The sequence below is a fragment of the Alexandromys fortis genome, unplaced genomic scaffold, assembly GCF_014885135.2.
Source record: "Alexandromys fortis isolate MF-2015 unplaced genomic scaffold, M_Fortis_MF-2015_v1.1 scaffold_58, whole genome shotgun sequence".
Classification (NCBI taxonomy): Eukaryota; Metazoa; Chordata; class Mammalia; order Rodentia; family Cricetidae; genus Alexandromys; species Alexandromys fortis.
In genome coordinates this window covers 2,828,721-2,848,105 of record NW_026067940.1, presented here as the reverse complement: position 1 = coordinate 2,848,105, position 19,385 = coordinate 2,828,721, and the positions used below count along the sequence as shown (strand labels likewise).

At 49.7% G+C, this 19,385-nt stretch overlaps 1 protein-coding gene across 1 annotated transcript in view; it reads right to left on the bottom strand.

Moving 5' to 3' along the window:
- Positions 1 to 16,125, bottom strand: part of Igfn1 (immunoglobulin like and fibronectin type III domain containing 1) — a 40,168-nt gene extending 24,043 nt beyond the window's left edge. The window contains exons 1-7 of the mRNA XM_050147598.1: positions 16,099 to 16,125; positions 15,734 to 15,796; positions 15,330 to 15,396; positions 7,288 to 7,304; positions 4,424 to 4,532; positions 2,430 to 2,569; positions 636 to 735 (exon numbers count right to left, since the gene is read on the bottom strand). Coding sequence (XP_050003555.1) covers positions 636 to 735; positions 2,430 to 2,569; positions 4,424 to 4,532; positions 7,288 to 7,304; positions 15,330 to 15,396; positions 15,734 to 15,796; positions 16,099 to 16,125 — 523 coding nt within the window. The remainder of the gene's footprint in view (positions 1 to 635; positions 736 to 2,429; positions 2,570 to 4,423; positions 4,533 to 7,287; positions 7,305 to 15,329; positions 15,397 to 15,733; positions 15,797 to 16,098) is intronic.
- Between the last annotated feature and the right edge of the window lie 3,260 nt (positions 16,126 to 19,385).

Sequence of the window (19,385 nt, the reverse complement as noted above, 5' to 3'; positions counted from 1 at the left end):
GGACAGTCAGAGCGGTAGAGTGAGCCCTGGACTTTAATCTCAGAATTTCTTACTCTGTGAAGCAATTCCATATCTTTACTTCTTGGACTTCTCTTGGGCTGTTCTGGTACTTAGAGGCAAGATGAATATGTCAGCTTACTTGAGAGCCTAGGTTTGCTTTCCTCAAGAGGTATCAACCTTCCAGTTATTACAAACCAAGAAGTGCAAGGGACTTCAAACAGCATGCAAACAAAATAAAAACCATCTGTGAGCTAGGACTTAGTCTTCATGCCGCCTGTTTGTCCCCTCTGACGTGGACCCACACAAGATATCTGGTGTAGAGTGGGAAAACTGAGACCCAGGAGGGAAAAGAAAGTGACCGAGTAGCGGGAGTAGAATACGCAGGACTAGAAACCAACACCTGGGGCGTGGCCCTGTTCAGAGCAACTCCCACAGGGTGTGGCTGAAGGCGTGCCTTTCAGGAATTTACAAACTGAGGACCGCTGGGTGGAGCCAGGGTTCCAGCAAGCCCTGGGGAAACAGCAGCACAGCCTCCGGGTCCTCCCTCTCCTCCCGCCACCCTTTGGGTCCTCTGTGAGTGTTCTCTGGAGAAAGCTGATGCCCTGCAGGCTGATGGGCTCAACGGACTAGCCCACCTTCGATGACGGTGAGCCTCACTGAGCACGTGGCTTCTCCGTAGGCATTCACGGCTCTGCAGAGGTACAGATCCGAGTCCTCTCCAGTCAGCTTGTTGATCTGTGGAGAGGCCAAGGGCAAGGGGATAGGACTAACACTCCCTTCCTCCGTGCACCACACACGGTTGTGTGTTAGAAGTTTGAAGATGTACTCCTTCCCCATGGAGCTCACAGTTTTCATCAGGAAGTGCAGACATCAGAACAAATTCTGGATCAGGGCAGAGGGAGGATGTTCTTGCCGTTGGAGGCAATATGAGTCGCAGGAAGAGCTTGCTCTGTGTGTCAGATGAACCTGGCACTGGAGACTGGAGACTGTCTCTGTCCTGCTATGGGACCTCGGGCAAGTTCCCTGATCTTTATGAATTTTAATTTCTGAGCTTGTAAGATGGGGATAATAGTATCTCAAAAAGTAGTGAATGGTCATGATTAACTCATGTCCTCTGTGATAAATGTTTGGTCCAGGGCCTGACACTTGTGTTTTACAGTTAGTGTCTCCGATGTCACTAATATTAACCCTAGTTGATTGAGAGGGCAGATGCTGCTTGTCTGGTGACAAAATGGATACATTCCAGTACACCTCCTGTAAACTGAAAATAATATCAATTGGAAATGCATTTAGTACAGCTAATCTACAAATTTCGCCTTAGCCTTAACATGAACTAGCGCTTCCCTGAGCCTGTGGTTGGGCAAGATGATTAAGGCCATTTTAAAAAGGGGGTTAAATGCCTCATGTAATTCGGTGAACGCAATATGCTATAGAATACAGTTATTCTCTGACTGATGGAGGCTGCAGGTTGCTGTCATTGCTCAGAGTGGGTGGCTCGCACCTGCGAATTTCCAACCCATGGAAGTCTCCTAAACCAAGGAGGTGTGTGCGAATTTGTGGGTTAGGTTGCTAAGAGGATGGGCAGGGCAAACTTGGCAAGGTTTGGAAAGATCTAACTGAAAAATTAAAAACTCAGTGTGTTGTTTCTACTCGATGCACATTGCTTTTCCAGCAACATAGGATCAAAAGCTGCGAGTGGAACTGTGCTAATATCAGGACTGTGCTCGGTTTAAGGCGGGACCCTGGCTAACCCCTTTACATGACCTTTTCATTTTACAACTCCTTAGACTATGACTGTGATTCTGCTGTTCCGTGGGTGAGGAAATAGAGGCAAAAAGAGGCGAGAAGCTAGCTTTCCAAAGTCAAGGTGAGGAGCCTGCAACTGTGACCCAGGTGTGGTTCAGGTGTGTTAGCAGAGGTTTCAGTAAACCTACCAGAACGTCTGACTCGGGAGACCTTGAACTGGACGCTCTTAAGAATTTAAGGGACTGTGGGAGCTCACAGACTCTGGCCTGACAACTGGGGAACCTGCCTGGGACCAAACTAAGCCCTCTGAATGTGGGTGACAGTTATGTGCTTGATCTGTTGAGGGTTGGGGGAGGGGTGCTTGGCAGTGGGACCAGGACTTATCCTGAATTCATGAACTGTATTTTTGGAGCCCATTCCCTATGGTAGGATATCTTGTGCATTTTTGATACAAGGGGGAGGTGCTTGGTCCTGCCTCAACTTGGTATGCCAGACTTTCTTGACTCTCCCAAGGAAGGCCTTACCCCCTCTGAGGAGAGGATGGGAGGAGGTGGGGTGGGCAAAGGGGAAGGAGGGGGAATTGAGGCTGATATATAAAATAAAAAGAAACTTTTAAAGAAAAAAAATTCAAAGTACTAAGAAGTGACCCATGAACCCTGGATGGGAATGGCTCCAGCGCTCACCTGCAGCACGTGTTCCTCGCCGCCAGGGGCAGAGGAGATCCGGTACTTGCTGGAGTTGCGGAGGTCCCCTTTGGTGCTTTGCCAGTGCACTTCAGGCCTGGGTTCCCCACAGACCACTGCCCGAAAAATGGCATTCTTTCCTGTGGCAGGAGGAAGCAGCTTGGGGGTAGAGTGGCAATAGGTGTTGTTTAGACTTAAACATCCTCCCTGTTGCAGGCCTCCCAGCTCCCTATTCCAAAAGAAGCACCCGACTTTGATTCAGAAGTACCCAACTTTGATCCCCTTGACTCGGGACTCATGATTTCAGGTGGAAACAGTTTCCAGGTATCCAGAAGCAGTGCTGGCCTGATGTCCACCATGCAGAGGCCTGGTGTCCCCAAGAGAAGGATGTGGCTGTGTGGTCTGTGGTGGGGGAAGTAAGCAGGGCTGTAGTGGGAGGCAGATTCCTATGAGAGTGGGTGCATCAGGAGGCTAAGAAGTCTCCCAAACCAAGGAAGTGTGTGCAAATTTGTGGGTTAGGTTGCTAAGAGGATGGGCAGGGCAAACTTGGCAAGGTTTGGTACTCAGTGGAGCTGGTCCTGAGATGTAGGACTCAAGCTTCAGAAGAGACCTGCAGTTCCATGCAGGGCCAGATGGTGTGGGAACTACTTCACCCTCACAGAGCCTGGCTGCCTCCTGCTAGGGACATCTCAGCAGAAGAATCTGAAGGTCCCAGGGCCCTCCCTTGTGTCTCATGACTTTGTTTCAGATTTAGAAAAGTAAAGTACCATTATTTTTCTTATATCAGAATGTTAACTAAAATTTATGGCAAGGATTTATGGCCAGGGAAGGAACACCACTTCCCTGGGTGCTACTGTGTGTGTGATCTTTTAAAATGGTACTCTTGAGCCTAGCCTGTGGACCACTAGACATGTGGCTCTTTAGGGCAAGGTTGGAAGAAAAGGTGTGTGTGTGTGTGTGTGTGTGTGTGTGTGTGTGTGTGTGTTCACACATGTATGCACAGTCATGTGTATATACATATGTGTGTGTCTAGAGACCAGAAGCCAAGGTGTCTTCCTTGCTCATATTCCACTTTTTTCAGCATTTTTCCTTCACTTTTATGTGTGCAGATGTTCTGCCTTCATGTATGTCTGTGCACCACATGTGTGTGATGCCCTCAGAGACCAGAAGAGGGCATCAGATCTTCTGGAACTGATCTTACAGATATTAGCTGCCATGTGGGTCCTGAGAATCAAACCTTGGTCCTCTAGAAGAGCAGCCAGTAGTCTTAACTGCTGAGCCATCTCTCCAGCCCTTTCACCTAATTTTTTGGGACAGGGTCTGAAGACCTTAAACTCATCAGTTGGCCAGACTGACTGTCCAACAAGGCTCTGGAATCCTGCTCACTCTTCCTCTCCAATATGGGGACCACAGGCACACTTGTGTGCAACCCAGTGTCCAGACAGGGTTTCTCTGTGTAACAGGCCTGGCTGTCCTGGAACGCACTCTGTAGACCAGGCTGGCTTCGAACTCACAGAGATCTGCCTGCCTCTGCCTCCCGAGCACTGGGATTAAAGGCGTGTGTCACCACCGCCCGGCTCAGTGTCCAGCTTTTTATATGGGAACCCAAGCTCAGGTCCTCATTCTTGCTTAACAGGGACTTTACTGACAGTCACCCTCTCCGCCCTGGGAGAAGAGGTTTTTACGTAGCCTCTTCCTGTAGATGACTTTGAGGCAGGAAAAGGGGAGAAAAGAACCCGGGGGCCTCAGCCAGCCTTTGTTCCCCTACATAGTGTGAACTTTCCTTGCTCCCTTTCCCCATAGTCTCCTCGGGCTTCCGTCCCTCCTAGGGATGCAGGAAGACAGACACCACTGAATATAGGAAGGATGGAGGCACAGGTAATGGACGTAGGAGGGATAGAAAGGTTAGGTGGCCTAGCCTTCTTCCTTGTGCTTTCTGGAGAGTGGGAGGGCAGGGACCATGACACCCTCGGCAATATCCACTAGGTTCTCACCCTCTGGGAGAGCCAAGGTGACAGGTTTCTGCTTGAAATCTGGTGTGCTGCAGCCCTCGGGGATCTCGTCCACCAGCTGCCGGATGCTCACTCCAGGGATGGAGGACTTCTTAGGGGGCTTTCCTGGAGAGGGGAGGAGGAGTCCATCTTGATCTTCCTCCCACCCAGTCAGGGAACCAGGCCCCCATTTCTCTAGCTGTTGAGGCAGACTTGTCCCGCCCACCGGTTGTCTGTAAAGGATGCCTTTAAGCTTTCTAGTGGGAATCTGGTAGTTCCTCTCTGGTTGTGTGCCCCTTGGAACACTCTGGGTGTGTCAGTAGAGATAAACCAGGGAAAGGAGGATAGGAAAGGGCCACGCTTCAGAAAGCAGAAGGTCAGTTTGTGTGGAGGCTCAGTAAGGCCGAGCAAAGCCCACACTGAAGGAGCGGAGATGGTGCTTTCTCAAAGAACCCTGGGCTGGACTTCCTCCCTGCCTTCTACCAGTGTGAGGAAGAACAGTGAGGGGTGGAGGGGCAGCTTACCTGCCATACTTCCAGCTTCTCCTTGCTCTTCTGAGGGCAGAAACTAATCTCCTAAGGGTGGCAGATGAATTGCTCGTGAAAGGCCTGGGTTAATGTCAACCTACCTCTGCTACATCATCCAGCCAGGATCTAAGATGGATGTCGGGGATAGGTGATGCCCCTAAGAGCTTGTCGAACACCCCAATGATCACTTTCCTGCTACCCCCTAGAACAGCTCCATCAGACCAATTTCCCGGGGACGTTTCCAGGGAAGAAGTAGGTGCTGCCCAGTGTCTGAGGAAAGAGAACCATGGTGTCGAAACTGCACACTGTACTGATGGCCTGGTGGGACCCAAGCTCTTCACCATTCAGAGAGTAAGACCAACCTCATTCAGGAGACTCGTTCAACAGCAGTGCCCTCTCAACTTTGGAAAGCAGATTCCCCACCAAGCTCTTGAGTTTTTTACTGGAGTCCCAGAGCCTTTTACCTCCCATTGTAACCAATGTGGAATCCTTTGGCTCTCCAGGTCTGTGGAGCTAAGACCCTGATTTAGTGACTCTGGAGCTCCGCTCTCCCCAAGCCAAAAAGATCATCAGAAACCCACCCTCTTCCCTGTGAACTACAGCATCAGATGAACAGGAGTGTGTCCTCTTCTTCCAAACAGGCCCCCCATCCACTCCCCTCACTTCCTTTTTTCTGCACCCATCTGCTATTGTCCATAGAGAAGGAGCAGGGTTGGCTCTGGGGAAGGATGAGACCTATGAATGAGTTAAAGGGAGACTTGCAAGAATCCTCCATCAATCCCACCTCCTGAGAGGTTGATGCATGGCCAAGTGGTCCCAAGTGTACTTCCTGCCCAAAGAACCCAGCCATCAGTACAGAATCACACATGACAGAGCAAATTCCACGCTCCAACTGATATGCTTTCTTCCACAACTGCCCTCTCTCGCTGCCACTTCTGGCCCCCTCTCTAGCCTAGTCATGGCCTCCCTGTGTGCAGGAATGCCACAGTGTGCCAGCTGCGTTCTGGAGCGGTCACAGACACCACAGGAGCCATAGCCACTGCACTGAAAAGGGTCACAGAGGTAGACAGGAGAGGGGACAACGTGGACAATCAGGCTCAGATGGCTACACTAAGTGTGGGAAGGTACCCCAAGATTCCCATTCCTCCCTCCCTCAGGTCAGTATCTGACAAAGGGAAGCACTGGCCCCAGCCACACTGGAGGTCAAGTTTGGCACAGTCACCTTCCTTACCACCATCACCATTAGCTCCAGTAGATCTTGAAGCTATTTGTCACATGTCAAGAATAATCCAGATACCAGCCCCTTACCTTTGCCTCCTGTAGGTCCAGGAAAGGAGCAAAGACATAGGAGCCTGTGGTCCTCAAAGGTCCAGTATCATGCTACTTTGGAATAATCTAGAAGAAGTACAAACTCAATGACTAATGAGAGAAGTGTTTGGCTAGAGAACAGAGGGATGTAGACTTATTTAGAGGGGATGGGAAAGGGGATTAATTCTTCCCTCCATGATTTATTTCCACATTTGGGAAGACTCTGTACTATTACCAACAAATGCACTCATTCCAGCCTATCCCAACCAGACACTGAGTTCGGGGCTGAGCTGCATCTCCCTTAACTCTTCCCAGATCCTTCCCATGATCTCATCCCCTGCCCCAGAACCTGCTCCATTCTGCCAGCCTAGGTCCCTGCTACCTCAAACTTCTCAAGAGAAAGAAAGAACCAAATAGGGTTCCTTTCAACTGCTTTGGCCTTAAGGTTGCTACTCTGAACTGCTAGTAAGATTTTTAACTTAAGGGCTGGAGAGATGGCTCAGTGCTGAAGAGCACTGGCTGTTCTTCCAGAGGACCTGGGTTTGATTCCCAGCAGCCATGTGGCAGCTCACATCTGTCTGTGACTCCAGTTCCAAGGAGCCAACATCCATGCCAAAACACCAATGCACATAAAATGAAAATAATTAAAAAAAAAAAAAAAAACAAGATGTTTAACTTGGTTGTTATAGTACATTCTCTACCAGGCAGTGCCTGGAAAAACCAGACCCAGGGCAGAACCACACAGACAGAACCCACTGAAATTCCCTCCTCCAGGGATACTGGGGTCCCCTAAGAGGTGTTCGAAATGCACCCCAGCCTGTGGTCAGTCAACTAGATATCCTTGGGGCTTGTCTCATGACTGCTGCCTGCTCTTTCCCGAGCAGAGTTCAGCGCCTCCCTCCCTGCTCTTCCCAGGCCAGCTACAAGGCCAGGTACAGGGACGCAGAACTCACTCACCTGAATGGCCCACCAGCCTCCAGCCTCCTCACACTCCTTCCTCCCTCTTTCCAGCTGCTGCTGGCTGCCAGAGACTCTGAGCTGGCCGGCGTCTGGTGGTGGACAGGCAGAGCAGGAACAGATGTAGGTCGTGGCAGGAGCCTTGCTTGCTCTCTGTGCCCCTCCCACTCACCCCATCTCCTCCTCCTCTGGCCCAGGATTGGCAGGGCAAGGCCCCCAGGGCTAAGGGACCAGCTTAGCTCTGGGGGGAGGCCAGAGATGGAAGGGTCCCGTGGCATTGACTGGTCCAGCTCATAGTTGCAGAGTCTTAAGCTCTTCACCAGATCAGCTGAGGTACATTTGCTCCACAAGGCCTCATTTATCTGACCCCTTTGAGTGGGGGCATTTTCAACACACTCAGCCTCCAATTTTCAGTTAAGCTCATCCCATGGGACCCTTGACACAGTAAGTCTCACTGATACATAAAGCCACTGTCCTTTTGATAATTGTATCCCATATGGGTACCAAACAGTCAACAAACTTTGAGATTGAGTCACAAGACCCAGAGAGACTAAAGTGCGGAACCCAAAGGCTAAACCCCAGACTCAAGGTACTGTTAGGCCCTGGGTATACAAGCTTAAGCAAACATCGGGTCCTCTGCTCATGAAGTCTAATGGGACAGAGAGATGTTGACCAGCCAGTTACAAACTGTGAACAGTCTCTGGAAGAGCAAGCCAAGTACGCCTGAGGATAGAAAGCTAAGAAAGGGCAGCCCTGGCTGAGTTTGAACAGATAGGGTCTGGAAGCCGCTGTAGGATTCTGACTTTTCTGGAAAAGACTGTTGAGTGATGACGGAATCCAACTGGGTTCTAACAACGTTTACCCTGGCTGCATAAAGAAAGAACTGGAGGACGATAAAAGATAGATGTAGAATCTGGTCTCCAGGAGGCCAGTTCCGGAGCCGCCAAGCATCCCAGCTTATGGTAGGAGGTGGGAGAGAGGCTATGAACATGGCCTACTAGCAACCCATAGTATTTCAGATGTCTGCTGGTCCTCGGGGAGGTGATGCCCTCTTCTCCAAGGTCTAGGGATGGCCATGAGTTGATTTTCACTACAGGCTTACATCTATGTCCCGTGTTTTAAGAGTAGCCATGTTAAGGGTGTTTCTGTTCTGTGCATGGCATCGCTCGTTGCAGTAAGAAGAGAAGTTTGGGTCTCCGTGGAAGAGCAGGAGTCACGCCCCTGACCTCATAGCCTATTCTCAAATATGACACTCAGTAACATTTAGTGAGCCATGTCAAAGTGAGAACCTCCAACTGTGCAGGGGGCCCTGTGCAAGCGATTGATAGTGTTCCCTGTTGGGGCAGCCAGGAGGGAGAGGACATAGTGCCCAGCCCGTCCCGGGAATCTCCCAGTTATCACCCAAGCCAACAGATCTAGTGTAGTGGCCTTTTCTTTCCCAATGACTTTTCTGTACACAGATGTCAGTGGTGACATTTCCCCACTCCCTTTGCTGGTGGCACACCACCTGCTAGACTTTTCTTTTTTGGTGTAAAACCCAAGACTGCCTTCGTTGACTAGAGAATAAAGGCAGAGGAGTTGCCTCCTCTCTTCCTCCCGTCACACAAGAGAGAAACTCCTTATATGGCGAGCAGCAGGAGGCCCAGGCACCATGAAGGTTCCCCTCTGGGCCCTCTAACCACACAGCATAGAATGGCTGATAGGGTCTCTGACTTCCCAGTGCTAGCATCCAATAGTCCTGGGTTTGCTGCCTGAGTTCCACAGGCTTGAAAAGCAGGTGATTGCATGTAACTTGATTCACGGGTCACTGTTGCTCCATGCTGTGGTGTAAAATGTTTTTGCTTAGCTGGATGAGACAACCCAGGATGCTCTATATCCTCCTCTCAGCCCCATGGGTATAAGGAGATGGGTTTTTTTTTTTTTTAAAGCAAAGTTCTAGTAAAAGGCCTGGAAGCATGTACCCCGGACATGTCATGTATCACACACACACACACACACACACACACACACACACACTACACCACCACATACCACACCACACAACACACCATATACACCATACCACACACCACACTACACCCCATACACCATACCACACAATACAACACATACACCATATCACACACCACACAACACATACCACACCACACACACAATACACCACATATACCATACCACACAACACACCACATACATCATATCATACACCACATACACCATATCACACACCACACAACACAACACATATGCCATGCCACGTGCCACACCACACAACACAATATACCACATACACCATACCACACACCACACCACACACACACCATGGAGGGTAGTTGTTGGAGTCTCATGAGAAGTAGAAAACCACGTGTTCCCTGAGAAGATGACGTCAGGGAGCTCATACGCAAGACTCCGCTCACCACAGCCTTCACCCAGGACATCTGAGTTGTGAGGCCTGATGAAGACATCTTTCCCGGTGTCTCATGCCTGTCCTCCCTTGGTCATTGTCCAGGATGTTTTAGGGCTACTACTTCCATAGAACCATCCACCCTTCCCAGACTCCCAGCTCCATCTCAGGAACTTGCGCCTCCTGGTCTCAGTCCAGCCCATGGGTCATCATCAGCCTGTGTATCTCACAACCTCAGGGTAGTGAAGCCTCAAAGGAATGGGGATCTTGGAGACCCCCGAGGGCACTTTCACCCTTACAAAGCTGCTTTCAGCAGTACAGAAACTGGAAAGGTCTCGCCAAGCAAGCCCTGCTGGCCTCAGGGCTGTAAATGGGGACTCTCTTCACTCCCAAAAAGGAGAGGCTGGGGCAAGGTCCCTGAGTAGTTTGTAGGAGGTGTGAAGCCATATATAGGTACAGTTTATTAGCTCAGTGAAGGTTCTCACCAAAGATCAGAGCTGGACAGGGCCTCATGGGGCATCTAACAACAATAAAAGGACAGTATTTGATCTTTATAGAACTCTTGCTACATGCCAGACTGTTTTTTGAGTCTTTAAATATATTATCTAGGGAATGGAGAGACAGGCTCAGTGGTTAAGAGTGTTTGTTGCTCTTGAAGAGGATCAGAGTTCGAATCCCAGCACCCAACCTGAGATCACAACTACCTATAACTTCAGCTCTAAGGCATCCAGTGCCCCTTTCTGGTCTCTGGTCACCTCCTCCTTCACATAGATGTACAGATACACAACACATACACACATAAATACAAATAAAGTCTTAAAAATCTTATTAGCCAATGTAATTGTTTACAACAAGCCCTTAAAGTAAAATAATTACTAACCGCATTTTACAGAGGGGGAAGCTAAGACACAAAGCTCACACAGCTAGTGAGTTGGTCTGGACCTCAGCCAACCCTGCACCCTTGGGTGGCATTCTGTGGATCCAGTGCAGCTCCCTCCTTTTCTGAGCCAGGTACCAGGACCTGGCAGGGAGAAGCACTAAGCAACCAGGTTCAAGTCCATGGTTGGGGAGAGGCACCAAGCGTCAGGTCACTCTGGAAACCTGTTCCCTCCGTCTTCATCAGACTGATGGGGTAACTGTCCCCCTCCTGCTGCACAGGACACTAGCCAGCTCGGCTGGACACCATTGCTGATGTACAGTTGGGCATTTCATGAGACCCCTGTCCGTTCATATAAAATCACAGCACTTGTTATTAGAAACAGACTCTGTGTGGGGTAGGCTGGCGGGGGATTCTCTCTTCCTGGCTCTCCTGCCCACACGAGGAGCTCGTGTACCACTAATATAAGCTTTTTATAGCATTCAAAGCCTTCCTGCCCACTGACACCTCCTCACCTGACTTGCTCTCCAGCTCAACAAGCTGCCCTCTCCCTTGACTTCATTCACCCTCCTGTCCGAAATGCTGGCCTTGCCGTGTGACCCCTCTATTCAGTGGCATTTCCACAGGACTGCATTCAGTCACTTCAGTTTCGTGTCTCAGGGCCATCCTAGAGGCATGCTCCGTCTCCCTCGGTCCTGGAAATTTCCCAAGGGACAGACAGTACCTCTCCTTCCATGACACTTTTCTCCACAGAGCCTCCGCCCAGGCTGTCTTCACTTACTGTTTCCCTGAGGCCGGAGCCCTGGGATGTGGAGAAGTTATCCACCCTTCCCCTTCCCACTCTGCACTGAGGAGCTCCCTTTATGAAGAGAGTCCTGGTCAACACTCGCTTAGCAGACACCATATAGGGGCCTCCCGCCCTGTTCTTTGACAAAATAGGAAAGAACCCAGCAAGAGCACCCATCCTATGGGCTCCAGGAGCAAGGCTGACATGTCCTCTGTACTTTCCTGCGGTGTTTGGTGTTCACTTGAGAACGGCTGGGGAGCCATGGGAGGTGCATAAGCAGAGAGATAAGATACACTGCTTTAGAAAGAGCTCCCAGGTGTTGCCCTGTCTCCATCCATTAGCTTGACACTCCTGAAGATAGAGGCGGTGTCTTCTATATCAGCCTGGGGGCCCCAAGGGCAAGGACTCTCAACTCCCGTGCTTAAGCCTGAACGCACACTCAGGGATGGTTTCAAGCTTGTGGTCTGATGGGCTTGGTGTAGAAGCTGAGGCCTAGAGGGGGCATGAGTTGTCCTTGGGGATCTTCACCCCTGCTAGCCAGGTGGGACCCAGGATCATGGGGGGAGAGATCCTATGACCTAATGCCCCTGCCCCGAGCATGGCTTCTTCCTTAGCATCAGCTGTTCCCCCTCTGGCACCGACTTCCCAGATTCCCAGCAGCCTAGCTGCCTGCAGCTGGTTGTAAAGATCAGGCTGAAACCTTATCCCCGGTCAGTGGCTTGGCCCTGGAGCTCTGGCTAGTGTTGGGTACCAGAGATGGGCTAGGCTGAGGACTCAGCAGGGAGCTGGCCTGGGAGGACTGTACCCCTTTAGTTCTTGGGAAAGTTTGCCCTTGGGAGATAGGCTAGGACCCTTCCCATAGAGCTGGAAGACAGGAGGCCCCTTCCTTGTTCGCCCCTAGTTCCCATGTGTGATGGCAGAGGCAGACAGCTGCTGCCTGAGGGGACACTGTCAGGTCACCAGTGGGTAGCATCTGTTACTGCTGTGATGGACTCCAACAGCTACTCTCTGAAGCCGAGATGGAAGCTAGCATGCATAAAGCCTGCGCCGTGTGTAACTGTGCCAGGCGTTCGGTGTTCCGGTCTCTTGTTGGTGCCTCCTTTAATTGTTCTCCCCTATGGGTCACAGGCAAGATGCTTGCACAGCATCGTCTCTGCTTAGCCCGTTCATTTTCAGATCTTCAGTGTGGATTTTGATCACCAGGGCAACATAGCAATGCTCTTGCCATTCAAACCATCTTATCCATGTATGATGATTACATGAGGGCGAGTGCTGATTGCTTCTCTTCTCACTTTAAGGTAAAAGCTCTGAAAAGAGGATCTGCTCTTGTTCATTGATTTGAAAATAGTTCTTGGTATTCATTTTGTTTGTTTTATTTTGTTTTTTGAACGATTGGCACCTAAGAGCATTTATGTCTTAGTTAGGTTTCTCTGGCTGTCTTAAAATTCTGACCAAAATCAACATGGAGGAACAAAGGGTTTGTTGGGCTTAAAAGTCAGTCTATTTAAAGGGAAGCCAGGGCAAGAGCTCAAGACAGGAACCAGGATGCAGGAACTGAAGCAGAGGCTATGGAGGGGGGCTGTTTACTGGCTGGTTCTTCATGGCCTACTCTACCTGTTTTCTTACAGAGCCCAGGACCACCAGCCCAGGGATGGCATCACCCACAGTGGGCTGGCCCTCCTATTAAGGAAGAAAATGCCCCACAGACATACCCACAGGTCAGTCTGATGGAGGCAATTCCTCAGCTGACTTCCTCTTACCAGATGACCGGCTATTCCTCCTTCCTACAGTGAGAGAACCCAAGGCCAGGGTGAAGAGAAGTAGAAAGCCTTCATCCTGTCATCAGTAGAGACGCCACAAGGAGACGGAGGAAGAAACGTCACATGAGATAACTCTCGGAGGGAACCACAAGGCTCAGGGACCATTCCTCATTCCTGTCGGTCAGATCACACTGTACCTTGTAGGAAATGGGGCTGAGAGTCCTGAAGAACTCTTTAGCATGGGAAATAAAGACTAGAATCATCAGCTCCAGGAGGAACACAAGACTGAACCAAGAACGAACATTCGTGGTTCTTCAGTTCTTCAAACTCTCAGTTCTGTGAAGCCACTGTGCGGACGGACACACTGTCAAGTGAGTCCCAATCAGAGGCACAAATCAATCACCAGCCGCCAAAGTCCTTTTCCGTCATGGACATCGATGAGACTCAGATGGCTCCTGTCATTCCCCCAGGGACAGGCATCTAACAGACAGGTGGTCCCTGAGGCCACTCTAAGTTAGTTGGGGAATTCCCCTGAGCACTTTCCAGAATTAAATGCTGAGAGATGGGAGACAGAAGCGTTTCAGGAAAATGAGCCTAAGAGAGGAGCACACTGTGGGGGTCTGAATCAGCCAGGACAGGATGGGCAGCTGGGCAGTGGAACAGCAAAGTGTTCAGAGCTAAATAAGGACTTCCTGCCTTTGACAACTGGCCCTAGCAGGAGTCCTCTGCTCATGAGAGAGCCTCTCTCTCTCTCTCTCTCTCTCTCTCTCTCTCTCTCTCTCTCTGTGTGTGTGTGTGTGTGTCTGTCTGTCTGTCTGTCTGTCTGTCTGTCTGTCTCTCTCATTCTATACATGGCCCCGTCTAGAGAAGAGAAGGCTGTCCGCGTGGCTTCACTCCCAATGATCCTGCATCATCAGCTGGTGCTCTCCCTACCTTCACCTCCCCTCATTCTCAATTCCCTACCAGAAAAAAATGGGGATAAGAATCCCACCTCACGGGGGATGTGCCACACTTAGGTGATGCCAGCACTCGGGGCACTTAAAACCTCATGTATCTGCTTACTTGTTTATTACTTTGGGAGGTGTGCCTCAGTGCTTGCGTGAGGTCAGAGGACAACAAGTAAGGAGTTGCTTTGAGGGAGGGGCAATCGATGGCAGTCGTGCTGGCCTATAGGTCTGATATGAAAGTGACTTTGGCTTTGACCCTGAATGGAAAGTCACTGCGGGGTTCTGAGCAGAAAGATGATGAGACACACCGCAACACTAAAGGAGCTCTCCGGCGTCTGGATGGAAGTCAGACTGAAGGGAAGGAAGGTAGATGGAGGTGGGACATGCCTGTAGCCCACACAATCTAGGAGAGAGATGACCAGCATGGGTGTACGTGGTGAGCAAGCCCAGGGCTGGATGTGTACGTGTGAGGGCCACAGGCTCTGCTGCCATACCAGGCTTCTCGTTCTACAGTTAAGTAGTTGTTGGGAGGGGTTGTCTAACCCACTGATGGAGAGTTCTCTGGGACAAGGATCAATGGTGCATTTCCTGCACGGAACCTAACTCAGCACCGTAGTGAAGGAAGATGCACCTGAGCATCTTCTTGGTGCTCATTTGCCTCCAAAGACTCTTCCTCAGCCTCCCCTTCTGCTCAATTGGCCTGACTCCACAGCACGTGCAGGCCAGCTAGAGTCAGCTGTAGTCACTGGAAACAAAGGGACAGAGAATGAGATAGAGGTAGAGAGGGGAGCAGAGGGAAAGGAGAGGTGAGAATTGTCTTAGTTGTGTTTCTATTGCTATAACAAACACCATGAACAAACACGCTTGGGAAGAAACAGGTTTATTTGGCTTACTCCACAATCACAATCCATCATGAAGAGGAGTAAGGCGAGAACCCAAGGCATGAACCTGGAGGGAAGGACTAAAGCAGAGACCATGCTTACTGCCTTGCTCCACATGGCCTGCTCAGGCTGCTTGCTTATATAACCCAGCTCAAGTAGCACTGCCCACATTGGGCTGGGCCTTCCCACATCAGACACTAATTAAGAAAATGTCGTACAGGCTTGTCTATGGTCCAATTGGATGCAGCTATTTTCCCACTTGAAATCACCTCTTCCTACATGGCCCTGTCTTGTGTTAAGTTGACACAAAACCTGCCAGGATAGTGAGGAAGACATGCTTAGCCAGTGGCCTGAAAAATCACATGCTAATGACAGGAAGGTGTGACAGGGCAGTAAGTCACAAGGCTGAGGCCCAACAGTGAGAAAGTAGAGCCTGGGCTCTCTCCTACATGACAACTCACCGCTGACACGGGTGCAGATGCTCCACTGAGAAGAGCCACACGGGTTCACTGGGACAGCGGGGACAGACTGCATCAGAAACCTGAAAGCTGTGAAGTTGGGGGATGTACTCTCCAGAGGCCCTGGGGGTCAAAGTTCCACACCAACCTTCTGTCTGTAGCCTGGCAGTTCTGGTACCAGGAGACTGGATCCTTAGTGCACTGTAAGCATATCACATGTTTTACCAAATGACAGCACCGAGGAATAGCAAGGGGAGGCAGAGCAGGGTTGTGAGCATGGACGCCTCAGGACAATGGGTGCTGGGACTAAGCTCACTGCCCAGCACAGCTGACTCAGAAGACAGACCGTCCCTACTGACTGGCCGCAGCAGCTGTCATTGACTGGCTACAGATTTAGCACCCCTTACTCTGGCCATGAATGAGCTGTCTGGATGCTGAGGCGATTGCTCAGCATGTCTGCTAGGGATGACCTGTAAGGAAAGGAGATAGAAGAATCATCCAGGATTGGGCACAGGGTGGAGGTGTCTTCCATGGCATGGAGGTGTGGAGACTCTGAAGATAAAGAAAACCTGGAAAAATCAAAATCAAGATGCTGTCCCAAGAGCCTCTCAAGGAGGCAGAGGTCTGGGGTGGAAAGAGAACGACGTTCTTGTTTGCTATCTATTTCAATACCCCATAAGCATGCTTTGATTGTAACCAAGGCTTGCTTTGCTCCTAACCAGAATCTGGCTAGGCTGCCGGAATGCTTCATACTGGTTGTCCCCAAGGATACCTCATAGGTCCTCTCATCAAAGGCCATAACTCCTGGCAACAAGCCTGGCGCTGCATGAGGGATGGATGTCTGGGCATTGATGGTGGGCCTCAGAAAGAAGGGTAAAAAAAGATCAGAGCTGGTTCCCAAAGGGATGAGAGATGGACTTGGTGAGAAGTGGTCAGAGCAGACTGAGGACACATCTCTCCTTCTTGTCCCCCATCCCCTTTATAGGTGGTCATTACTCAGGGACGTGATGGGGCACTAAGTCCTCAATGTCACCTTCAACCTATCTCCCTAGTTTTACAATAGTCATCTCTGTCCGTCCCCTCAATCTGGGAGCACTAGAAAAATTTAAATGACAGTATCTGGAAAGTTCTTCTTTTCCTGTGGGAGACAATTGCTATGGCCTTGGGATATCACCAGAACTTCTAGACTTCAAACAAGCTTGGCCCATGTCTTTCCAGTGGCAGGGGTAAGGCTGAAGGCTTCTTTTAAGTTGCTGGAACACGAAACTTTGAACCCTAACTACAAATGGAACCTGAAAGACACAGGAAGTTCTAACCCACCCCATTCAGAGAAAACAAGTAGCCTTTCCCATGCTAAAAGGGAAGGGCTTCTGCTTCTTCACACTTCTTAGAGAGGGTGTATGGAACATAATGGATGCATAAGGTAGCTATGGAGACAATTACTCACCCAGTGACACTGGTTTAATAAACATTTTCTGAGCAACTCTCATATGCCATGTGTTTTGCATATAAGAACTGGTGTCTTTGTTTTCACTGGGTCTGGGTTCTAATTTACCCTTCTGGAGACTATTCAGAGGAGACACTGATCCCAAGGGAGGGTAGCAATGGCAGTGGTGGACGACTAGGAAGATAAATTGGGAGCAGATACAGTTGGCCCCAGTAGAGACTTCAGTGGTGTAAGAGGTCCTTCTGTATTTGTCTTGCTTTCATTGGTTAATCGATAAAGAAACCACTTGGCCTGATAGGGCAGAGAAGACAGAACTGTATTCTGGGAGGAAGAAAGCAGAGGATAGAGCCGAGCCGCCATGAGGCTGCCAGATCAGACATGCTGAATCTTTCCCGGTAAGCCACGACCTCGTGGTGACATACAGATTATTAGAAATGGGTTGAATCAATATGTGAGAGTTAGCCAATAAGAGGCTAGAGCTTATGAGCCAAGCAGTGATTTAATTAATACAATTTCTGTGTAGTTATTTCGGGTATAAGCTAGCCGGGCTGTGGGACGCAGCCTGCCGCTCCTCCTACTACACTTCGGAAAGGGAGCAATCTGGGAAAGCTCCCTGGAGGAGCTGGAAGGAGAAGACGAAAGAGACAGGATGTAGATGCTTCAGAGTAGAAGAGAGAAGGCGTCCCAAAGTGATCAAAGTAAGTCCAGCACATCTGACATGATTGCTCGAGGCTCCTCTCCAGCAAGGACGTCCTAAGTGTTGCTTAGCATCAGGCCTCAGATACTGAGCCCCTCTGCAGCCACACATAACCCAGTGAGGCTTTACTTTGGACTTTCTTTCTGAGTGCACCAGAAAAAGGGGTAGTGAGGCCGTGAGCTCCAGCAGGGAACATAAGGTGTTTGCCAGCTGTCTGAGCAGGTCAGGGGTGAACATGGTGGCCTCAACACCTACAGGGATCCTTACTCAGGACAGCATCCTATCCATCAGTTTCTGTCCACTCATGGTCTCCGGTGTGTAGGAAAGGCAGTGTCCTCCATTGGTACAGGTCCAGGGTACACATTATCCAGTTAGCATCATACATGGGAATTGCTGGCACGCCACTTCTGCTGCTAGAGTGCCCACAACAGTTTCTTTCCCTCCCTAATTCCCTTCTCTCGGGGACCAGTAAACTATGGCTCATAGACCAACCACACCATTTTCACATTATCTATGGCTGCCTTCTTGTGTGATGTGCATTCTGTTCCTAAATTGTTGTTTGATCTCCCCGAGAGGCTGATTTTGGAAGCAGGAATGCCCTCCTACCCCCACTTCAGACCCAAGTCTGGGGATGCCCCTCAGATTGTGATGGGGAGGGAAGAGAATAGCAAAATAGTCCGAGAGTAAAAGCATTGAGTGCTTGGAGAGCAGCTGGAATGTAAACTATTTCCAGGAGAGGTTTCTATTGTTTATCTCATGACATAAAAGTGCCTGCGGGCAGGAGAGAAGCTGGTGCAGCCTGGTAACGTTCATCCATGGACAGAAAGCTCAACCAGGAACTCCAGCTGACTGCCTCAACTTCCCCAGTGGCTTCTGCTGGATTACACAAGTCTTGCATTTGGTGATACTGTCTCTATCTGTTGTTATTTGTTCTTTGCTTTGGAAGCCTCATCCCAGGGAGTACTGCACTGCCTGGGAACTCCAGCCAGCTGCCGTAGAGGGATTTCCCTTGTTAATTTCAGCTGGATGTTTTGAGTGTTTGATTTGATGAAGTTTTGCTATCATACATCTATCTATCTATCTATCTATCTATCTATCTATCTATCTATCATCTATCCATTCATCTATCTACCTATCTATCTACCTAACATCTGTATATTTCTGTCCATCCATCCATCCAACTATCTAATCCATCCATCTATTATTTATTCTTTTATTTTGGTTTGCTATATACTTACTAAACTTACTCATTGAAAACTAGAAGTATGGCTATCATAGCTCATTCTCTGACTATACAGAACATTCTGCTACAATTTCAAAACTCGGTGTGCTCTGCATACAATATTCACTTCGTGGAAGAAGTCTGCAGAACTCTGGGCTGGGCAGACTGCATACTTTAAATCCTTGTACACACCCCAACAAATCCTGAAAACCTGCCTCAGAAACTCCATCCTACCAAATGCCCTGCCCTCATGAACTGTCAACTCTGAAATACATGGACCAAAAACATGAGGAGCCTTCTGTGGAGATTTATGTCGTGTACACATGCATGTGCTGGAGGTTGGTGTTAGGAGTTTTCTTCCATTGGCATCCACATTATTATTTGAAACAGGAGCTCTCCCTGAACCTGGAGCTCAGCAATTTAGTTAGACTAGCTGACCAGCAAGTCCCAGCAATCTTCCTGCCTTCCCCTTCTCCTTCACTGGGATGGTAAGTGTGAGCCAATACACTTGGCTCCTGGGGATCAAATTCACACGATCATAACGGTGCAGTAAGCACCTTACAGCCTTGCCATATCCCCTTTACAGAGGAGGGCTGTCACTCGGGCGTGCAAGAGGGCATCTGAAGAGCAGTATGAACTGGGCTTAACTCCCGGACTCTCTGTGAACTGAGACTGGATGATGCAAGGGTAAAT